This window comes from Spea bombifrons, chromosome 1 (genome assembly GCF_027358695.1).
Source record: "Spea bombifrons isolate aSpeBom1 chromosome 1, aSpeBom1.2.pri, whole genome shotgun sequence".
In the NCBI taxonomy this organism is placed as follows: Eukaryota; Metazoa; Chordata; class Amphibia; order Anura; family Pelobatidae; genus Spea; species Spea bombifrons.
The window spans coordinates 39,398,642-39,409,096 of NC_071087.1; the positions used below are offsets into that span (position 1 = coordinate 39,398,642).

At 39.8% G+C, this 10,455-nt stretch overlaps 1 protein-coding gene across 1 annotated transcript; it reads left to right on the plus strand.

The window, feature by feature from the left end:
- Nucleotides 1–3,573: 3,573 nt before the first annotated feature.
- Nucleotides 3,574–10,094, plus strand: PCDH18 (protocadherin 18). Its single transcript, XM_053461251.1, has 4 exons — nucleotides 3,574–6,259; nucleotides 6,495–6,580; nucleotides 6,684–6,850; nucleotides 9,214–10,094. Exons 1-4 carry the CDS (start codon nucleotides 3,773–3,775, stop codon nucleotides 9,909–9,911), a joined length of 3,438 nt encoding a protein of 1,145 aa, XP_053317226.1. The 5' UTR covers nucleotides 3,574–3,772; the 3' UTR covers nucleotides 9,912–10,094.
- The last annotated feature ends 361 nt before the right edge of the window (nucleotides 10,095–10,455 follow it).

A 10,455-nucleotide genomic window follows, 5' to 3' on the forward strand; every position in this document is an offset into this window, starting at 1 on the left:
CTGCACACTGAATCACTTTTATTTATTTATTTTTTCTTTTGATGGTTTTAAAGAGGGGCAACAAAGCCTGAAGTGATATAATTATGGGCTTGAATTGTCAGAGTTTTCAGCCAGATGGCTTTGGGCAATGACAGTCCCAGTTGCTTGTGGTATCCAATGCTAGGTTTGCCTATAGGGTTTGGTGGGGGGGGGGGAATCAACACTTTGAAAGCATTGCAAACTTGTAAAGCAGTATTATTCATGAGTGTAGAATGTTCATCAGTGTGACCGAATGCTAAATACATTCATTATAGACATTTCTATTCTGCACAATTTACCACACGGCGCCGCTTTCTTAAAAAGAGGAACAATAGCGTATGAAATGCTTTAGAATTCTTAGTGAGAGGAGGCTCCATGCTGGGATTCTACTCAGCCCCCTCAGAAGAAATACCAGACTATGATATAGCTAAAGAAGGAATAAAAATCATGCAGTGAAACCTAAGGGAAGAAAATATCAAAGAAAAAAAAAATACTTTCTGCAAGAAGAATAGGATGATGAAAAAGTTAGTGTAAAATAATTTTGACACAGACTGTAAGAAATGCGTATTCAGTAAATATGAGCAAATAATTATTTTTCAGGCATATCCATTAACCATTGCAATGCTAGGCACCCTGGTGGCTATATATGGAAATGCCAGGAGGGCTGCCATCCTACTTGCCAGTCATAGTCTTGCAGAGAATTCCAGCATGTTCTTGAATTAAGGTCATGTATCATTGCCCAGGATTTTGCATACAACCTATGAACCAAGCCAATGTTTTTGAAGACTCACAGAATCACTTCTGTAACAATAAAATAAAACAAAGAAGTAAAAGAACAGCTGAAGATATTATGTGACAATTCCATGCTGGGCTTTATTTAAGTTTGTTAAGCCTCCCACTGTGTGACTGAGCTATAGAAGGTGAATCTTCATCTGTTGTGTTGCTGCTCTTACTTTTTGCCCTGCACATTCGAATGTCATTGAAACTAATGCACTTGATAAGCTGCCATCAGAAAAAGAATCTACTGACACTGTGTGTGGCTGTGAAATTACCTAATGGAAGCTCAGAATGAGTGCTTTCTGCCAATGTGGCCAGGTAAATTAGAGGTGGTATTTATCTACAGAGGAAAAGGCACTTTCAGCCAACGTCTTGTCATTTATTTGCAATTTCTCTTACATTGATCAAGCCCAATTTAACAGCATTAGTTCCATCATTTGATTCTTATGATGTTCGTGATACAACTAGTACACATCTGGGGCCATTTATTAAACATGCTCAATTGGTAAAAGCACAGCAATAGGTTTTATAGTACTTAAGTGTGGCTATTATGTTTATACCTTGGCCATCATAAGCTTTTGTTTATGGAAATTAATTGAAAAGTATATATTATGTTTCATGGTTGCCTGGTCTTAGCCACTGTCTTCCACGTGCAGTGAGTGTGTGTGATTAGGGGTTAGTGTCACTCATTACAATGTGGTCTCACTCCTCACTCCAGGGGTTGTCTTTTATTGCAACAGATGCCTCCCTCCCTGGAAGGCATTATTCTTCACCATCAATTACTTTCACTCACTATAGAAAAGTTTTCTTATTCACTGCCAAACAGTCCCACCCAATGGACAGCTTACTTTGGGTATCTCAACCAATTTACTACTATCAATTGGGACACTGGTCACATAGTGGACATTTGTTAAGCTATTTGCCACTATGTTACCCTAGCTCTATAAAGTTGTCCTACTCAGCTGGAAGTAAAATCTGCCATAGGAAAGTAATTCCCACTCACTGTATAGCTGCATGCCAATGGTAGACAACTAGGATCTCAACTTATCTCCAGTCTCACTGCTTAGCCAAGTTCCTCTAGTTTCAGTCTCTTTAGATTCATTATTGTAATAAGAGCCATTTACTTAAATGAATTCACATGAACTTAATTTTAACCACTAAAAGTTCTACTTTAATCACTACTAGGGAATGTGTCTTACACTTTGAAAACCAGTCTATGCCAACACATGCCTAACTCCGTCTTACTAGTGTGGGATCAGCATCAATCTAGTTGGAAGGCACTCTCTTTAATGGAATCAGTCTTACTCACAGGCAAACACTTTCACTCATGGGCAACTATCACTTATGCACAAAAACTTCCACTCCCTAGAAGGTGGTCTTACTCAATGGGATGTCTCATTCATGCACACCTCGCTCTAGTGTCACTAAAAAGTCACTGGGTGTCATAAACAGTCACACTCACTGAGAATCTCTCAATAAAAGCTGCCTTCACTCCTGTTTCTCATTTATTATCACAGTGAGTGTATCTAAGAAGCAAACAAATGACTCACTGACATTATAATAAAATGATTAGTTTAAACCTTGAAGTGTTTTCTAAAGCATCTGTCGCTTGAGATCCTAGAATTCTCACTTACCCTTGATAAAGTGATGTGCCAAACAGATAAATGATATGTATTGCTCACAATTTATGGGTCATATCAGTCTTCAGGTCTGAAAACTGGTACAGTAAATCAAGTCTGTTCGGGTGAAGAACCACACGAGAGAGAGAAAGAAAGATGATGGAGAAAATAAATGAGAACCAGAGAAAGCCAGATCTGTTTTGTATGGAAAGTACAAGGCAAGTCAGTTTATTTATCAGAGTTTATTGGGTTAAAAACAAAAGACAAACAAGAATCTCTACCAGTTAGAAGAAGCACATTTTTTTTGTTTGAAATCCATTGAATGTTCTGCAAATAAAAAAAAATCAATTTAATCGAATTTGCTTCTTTTAAGTTTTCACCCCACTTTTCAAGTTAGCTGCCTCCATGATGAGTAATACTACGGATTTTAGTAAAATTTGAGGAATAATGATGCATAAATGCTATGGAGTACAGACAGAGGACTGCAGCGCAGAAACTACAGACCAACCAGAGACGGATCGTTAACCCCTACTGACAAGCTTTTGGATTGTCCTGTGGAACTTAAATGGTTAAAAACAGCCCCCTAAAATATCTCCAGGAGAGGTGAATACTCCGTACGTCAGGGCGTGAATCGGACCCCTGCGATCATGAGGGAAGGGGCAATGTCTCCAATCCTTTTTTACCTTTTTTTCTGCAATTTGTCCCTTCTTTGTTAAGGCACACTCGCAGGGCTGAATGCAGTAGGAGGAGCACCCCCCACCCTCTCTCCCTCTCTCCTCTTCTTTCCCCTCCACCACCACCCCCTATAGCACATTCTCCTGGTACTTATGTGACTTCACTGTCCTTTGATTTGGAAAATAGCTGATTGGCTGGAAGGGATTCAACACATGCAGAGCAAGAGCTTTTGTCTGAGTTGAAGTGAAGTTGTACAGATTTTTTTTTTTTTTTTTTTTAGGCAGGAGTCAGCAATCAAGGGTGTTTAGTCTGCAGCAGAGCAGTGAGAGAAAGAGGATCTCAGAGGGGGGAAAGAAGACTGCAGATTCAGCAAGACCCCTGCAATCCATGGATACAAATCTGCACGTGAACGAAATCCTGATGTGACTTCCATGCATTCGCATCGTGGGCTGGAGAGGTTATGGAATTAGAAGTGGAGCGCTGGTGTTGATCCGAGACTTACCCCCCAACACACGCATACACACCCTACAAACGGTGTGTATATAGAAAGTTTGGGTGATCCATTGACTTTATTTCTAAGGAGATCGTATTCATCGGCTTTTCCTTCAATGCATTCTGAGTTCATTTTAACCGAGGGAAGTTAAAAGGATTTCGTTCTCATTTTTTGCTTTGGTGGGGAAACGATGGATCGCTGCTTCGTCAGAAGGCATCGGATCCCCGGGAAAATGAACTTGATTGTATTCGTTACATTGATCGTATGTCTGAATCGATTCGTGATATGCAAGAATTTGAAGTATAAGGTGTACGAGGAGCAGGCGGTTGGATCCGTTGTCGCGAGGCTATCGGAGGATGTAGCTGATGTTCTGGCCAAGTTACCGAACCCAGCTTCCATTCGGTTTCGAGCGATGCAGCGTTCTATGCTCTCGGTCCGGGAGGATAACGGGGAGATCAGCATCGGAACCAAGATTGACCGTGAACAGCTCTGCCAGAAAAACTTAAACTGCTCCATAGAGTTCGATGTGATTACCCTGCCAACGCAGCATCTGCAGCTGTTCCATGTTGTAGTGGAGGTCCTGGACATCAATGACAACGCTCCCCAGTTCTCCAGAGCTTTGATCCCCATAGAAATCTCTGAGAGCGCATCTGTAGGAACCCGGATCCCCCTGGACAGTGCCTACGACCCCGATGTGGGAGATAATTCGCTCTACACTTATTCTCTATCCCCAAACGATTATTTTAGGATTGAGGTGAGGACCAGGACCGATGGCGCCAAGTATGCAGAACTTATTGTGGACAAGCAGCTGGACAGAGAATTTCAAGCTAGCTATGAACTCCAGCTCACTGCTTCCGATATGGGGGTACCCCAAAGATTTGGCTCATCTCTTCTCAAAATAAGTATTTCTGACTCAAATGACAACAGCCCTGTATTTGAACAGCAATCGTATGTCATCAATTTGCTTGAAATTTCCCCTGTAGGGACATTGCTTATAGACCTCAATGCCACCGATCCAGACGAGGGCGACAATGGCAAGGTTGAATATTCCTTTAGCAGCCACGTGTCCCCCCAAATTTCCGACACTTTTAAGATAGACGTAGACAATGGCCATCTGACGCTCATAAAGCAAGTGGACTATGAAGCCACAAAATCCTATGAGATTGACATACAGGCCCAGGACTTGGGACCCAACGCTATGCCAGCCCTTTGCAAGATCATTATAAATATTGTTGATGTTAATGACAACAAACCAGAAATCAATATTAACTTAATGTCTCCTGGGAAAGAAATCGCATTTATTTCAGAAGGTGCCCCACTGGAAACGTTTGTGGCCTTGGTGAGGGTGCAAGATAAGGACTCTGGCCTCAATGGGGAAGTGGTATGTAAGCTTCACGGGCATGGTCAGTTTAAGCTCCAAAAAACATATGAAAACAATTATTTAATTTTAACCAATTCAACACTTGACAGAGAAAAGAGGTCTGAATACAGCTTGACCGTTATAGCAGAAGACAGGGGGGTCCCAAGTCTCTCCACGGTGAAGTATTTTGCTGTCCATGTAAGTGATGAAAATGACAACCCCCCTCGATTCCAAACATACAAGTATGAAGTTGTCATTATGGAGAACAATTCTCCAGGAGCCCACATTACCTCTGTTAGGGCCACAGATCCCGATCAAGGAGAAAATGGTCAAGTGACATATACTATTCTCGAAAGCCTCATCCAAGGTAATTCAATTACAACCTATGTAACTATTGATCCATCAAATGGAGCAATCTATGCACTTCGATCATTTGACCATGAAGAGGTCAATCAGATCTCATTTATTGTCCAAGCCAGAGATGGCGGTGTTCCACAACTTGCCACTAATGCCACGGTGATAATTACGGTTGTAGATGAAAATGACAATTCCCCTGTGATAGTGGCACCTGTTTTACACAACAACACAGCTGACATCTCAATCCCTAGAGATGCAGAAAGTGGATCCTTGGTTACCAAAATAAAAGCCACAGACAAAGATTCTGCGATGAATTCAGAGCTGAGTTGTTACATTTCAGGGGGCAACAAAGACAATATCTTTATTATTGATTCCAAATCGTGTGAGATTTACATTAATACAAGTGTGGATGCCTATTCTAATCCCGAATGGAGTCTTTTAATTTTAGTTCAAGACAAGGGAAGTCCACCACGCAGTACAAAGGCACTTTTTAGGTATAATTTAGAAAGTCTGAATGCTTTCACTAGCCCTGAGCCATCTGATGTGAAACAAGCGTCCATGGATGTCTCCATGATCATCATCATCTCACTAGGGGCTATCTGTGCTGTGCTTTTGGTCATTATGGTTATTTTTGCCACAAGATGTAATCGGGAGAAAAAGGACAATCAATCTTACAACTGCAGAGTAGCCGAATCAACTTACCAAAATCACCCAAAAAGACCCTCCAGACAGATACACAAAGGGGATATTACTTTAGTGCCTACCATCAATGGAACCCTTCCTATCAGGTCTCACCATAGGTCTTCTCCTTCACCGTCTCCAACTTTAGAGAGGGGCCAAATGAGCAGTAGGCAAAGTCAACACAGTCGCCAGTCACTGAATAGCCTCATGACTATTTCCTCTAACCACGTACCCGATAACTTTTCACTGGAGCTTTCAACTGCTACTCCTGCAGTAGAGGTAAATATGACTTACCTTTCACATTCTTTATATATATATATATATCAAAAGATATTATGCTTACCAGAACTTATCTGAGTGGTGGTTAAATACTATTAGGGGCCTACAGCATACTGGACGAAAGTCACTGTAAACGATTGAAAAGGGTTATTATTTGGAAATATTAATATAGATAGGTGTATACATTTAAATAAGAAACTGTATAGGCTTATTTTATTTATTTATGCTTTTGTAGGTATCTCAACTGCTTTCAATGCTTCATCAAGGTCAATACCAGCCTAGACCCAGCTTTCGTGGCAATAAATACTCCAGGAGCTACAGGTGACATATTTAATAAACCAAATATTCCTTATAATCACAGACAGATTTAATATGCTTTTCTATATAACAATAACTCCTGAATATATTGTCTTCTGGTTTCCAGGTATGCTCTCCAAGATATGGATAAATTCAGTCTGAAAGACAGTGGTCGTGGAGACAGCGAAGCTGGAGACAGTGATTATGATCTGGGCAGGGATTCTCCCATTGATAGGCTTCTAGGAGAAGGATTCAGTGAACTTTTCCTTACTGATGGCCACAGAATGCCTCCAAGTAAGCATTCCCATATTTTCCTTCCCTCTATATAACGTGTTCCTTCTATAACAGGCACAATCAACACACACACGGGTCCATCATTTGTTTTTAAACTTTAAAGAGAAATCCAGAACCCACATACCAATTAAGTCATAAAGGGGATATGTCACATGAAGAGTTAAGTCTACATGTCTTTGCTATACACTCTCCATAGGACATCTGCCCCAACACACACATAGGCCTCTATCTACTAAACAGTTATGTAAACAGTATAAGGGCTTTGTGTGTCTTATGCCCAGTTCACATATTTTAGCAAATTATTAACCACATTAACAAACTTGTATGTTTCCCTATTTTTATGAGTCACTCTGCGTCATCTCAGGCCTGCTGTGCTATATAGGGAATTTAAAGCACCTCGTGGAATATTAGCATCATTGTGCTTGAGAAGCAGATACTTATTATTTTAGAACTGATGCTATACTATGAATGGTATAATACATACAAGCAATGTATATAATCTTGCATTCTGCAGTGGACTTTCTTGAGCCGGAGTAGGATCTGAAAGCATTAACCCCCTTGGTGCCGGAAAGCTGATCAGCACAAAGAGCTAAATGAGTTAAGCATATTTTAATCAGAGCTAGCATCACATGTCCTCATGTATATATATTTTTCATTTTATTTTAGCCATTGCCTGATGATTTAGCATTTCTGTATTTGAACAATCAGTACTTGTTCACATGTCAGGGGAAACACATGCACACCTCGCACATATCTGAAGGAATGAAAGACTTTGCCTGTGTATATATTCATGTGATAGAAGAAAATATGTCTGTATAACCCAGAACAGCTTAAACCTCCCAGAATACTGAATGTTATCCACCATCCTTCCAAGGTCATTAAGAACAGCATTCATACAACCCCCCCCCTCCTATTTTGTTGAATCCTAAACTCTTTCATAAAGATGACAGCAGGTTTTTTGTGGCACCAGGCAAGTTAGGTATCAGAGAGGGGAGTTTACTAATCTATTTAAGAATGTCAGCAAAGTGCAAAGGGTTTTTCAAGAACAATGAATCGAGGACCCTCCCCCCACAGATCGTGACAGCATTCCCTGTGTGCACCCTCAGCTCCTGCTGTCCTTGGTTGTAAGGCTCCTGCAGATGGAACCTATGTTCAATACGGTCTCATGCTGTATTCCAGCCAGGCCATCTGTCCCCTTGTATTGTCTTCTTTTTTTGCTTTTCATTCTCCCCAATGCACTGCTTCGGTAATTTGACTACGGTGTTAGGTGCCAGTTTCACCTGGGTTATTATTTTTTTTATTCTCCTAACCAACTAATGCAAACAATCTAAAATTCAAGAAAAACAAAAAAAAAAAAGCTAGGCATATGTGTTCATTATTCCATCCCCTGAGGACTATAAGAGTGGTGGCATAAGACAGCCAGCACCCAAAGGGTTAAGGACCTTGATATACGTGCGATTAGCAAATGAGATTAGTAATGTTTGTGAAGCTACCCTGTTTATGAAGAATGATGACACGTCTGAATCCATCTGGTATGGTCCTATTAACTCCTCAAATGCCGGGGTAGCCAATGCATGGGTCTCTAACACAGCGTTAAAGACAGAGATCGACACAGTGACTGAGCCAGAATAGCAATGTCGTGTGACAGAAGCTGTGCTGTGCAGTGTTTTGCAGCGAATGCCACCCTTAGGAGGCATCTCGTTGAGCCAGTCACGTATTATAGTGTGTCTTCTTGTAAAATATGTGTTTGTGAGAATGTGTGGCCAGCTGTTACTATTATTGCAATAATGAAACATTAGCTGTTGCAGTCAAACTGGAAACATAGTTGTCTTCATTAAACAGATACTTTTGTTGCACATCCAAAGGTACTGAATAGTTATGTAAAATTGTGTTGTTTTTACTTTTTTTCTAGTGGCTGGGAAGGCTGCTCACACATAATGATAGATCATGTATGGGAAGTTTTGAATAGTTCTATAGTGCTAGTGACTGCTACTTAACATTAGTAACAGACACTTTAAATATATATATATATATATATATATATATATATATATATATATATAATTAAAGTATATATTTTGAGCCAGACCACAATATAATCTATCTTTTTGTTATCACAGCAACTGCATGATATATTGCCATCTGAAATAATAAACCCATCCGTTAATTGTTCCCAACCACCTTTATACCTCTGTCCTCACTGGTTTATTTCTATATAAGAAAACAAAAAGTGCAGGAAGTTTGAGAAGTACATTGGAACTAAAATGTGTCTGTTTTGACAATTAGTTTGAAATAATAATAGGGTATACTGTGGTGTATATAACGTGGTGGTGGATTGAATTCTATCTGTTTTTGTTTAACAGTTATGAGGTACTGCACAGATGAATGCCGGATTCTTGGACACTCTGATCAGTGTTGGATGCCACCTCTACCCTCTCCATCGTCTGATTACAGAAATAATATGTACATTCCAGGAGAGGAGCTTCAATCCCAACAACAACAACAACAGCACAACCAGCAACAATCACAGACTCAGCAGCAGGTCCAGCAACAGGCTCCTCTGGTAGAGGATGACATACACCCTATTGACCAGAATGAGAAAAAAAAGAGCTTTTCAACCTTTGGTAAAGAGTCTCAAGATGAGGAATCAGCTGAAGCTTGCACATCATCTCTTCTCACTGAAATGAACAATGTTTTCCAACGCCTGTTACCTCCATCTATAGAAAACTATACAGAATGCAATGATCTGGATCGTTCAAACTCATTAGAACGTAGGAAAGGACAAGTAGTAACCAAGAGTTACCCCCAAGGTGTAGCAGCTTGGGCAGCAAACACTCACTTTCAAAACCCAAATAATGTTGGACCTTCTCTAGGCAACCACTCAGGTGCTCAGCCTTCTTCCAAGTGGTTGCCTGCTATGGAGGAAATTCCAGAGAACTATGAAGAGGATGACTTTGACAATGTCCTCAATCATCTCAATGATGGAAAACATGAACTCATGGATGCCAGTGAACTGGTGGCTGAAATTAACAAACTCCTTCAAGATGTAAGGCAAAACTAGCAGTAAATGATTCCATGTTTTCCATATTAGTGGAAATTTGGAACAATAAACACAAAAAAAACTATTGACAGTTGGTTGCATTTAAAAATGTGTCTGTGTATGTTATATATTAACTATTTGAGTGTCAGATGGGACAATAAGGATACTTTGGTTTACTCACCTGTGTGGAGCTCAAATAGTTAAAATGAACACAATGCAAGTGTGACTATCACTTTGTGTATTTTAAAAATACATTTGTATCTTATATTTATGTGTAATTTAAAAATAAATAAATTATATTTTTGTATTTTCTATGGCATGTTTTACTACATGTTTAAACCTTGAGTTGTGCAATTAAACTTGTGTGTCTGCAAGAAGTCACATTATATATTCAACCCCATAAGGATTTATACCCCCCCCAAAGAACCAGAATGAAATGGCTTAAAATATCTTTTTTTCTGTGACTTATTATTTCTAAGCACATGATAATTCCATTCACATTTAGCTGGAACTGGTAAAAACTTTATCATCTTCCTATAATTTTAGAAAAAAATTCAGGAAGCAT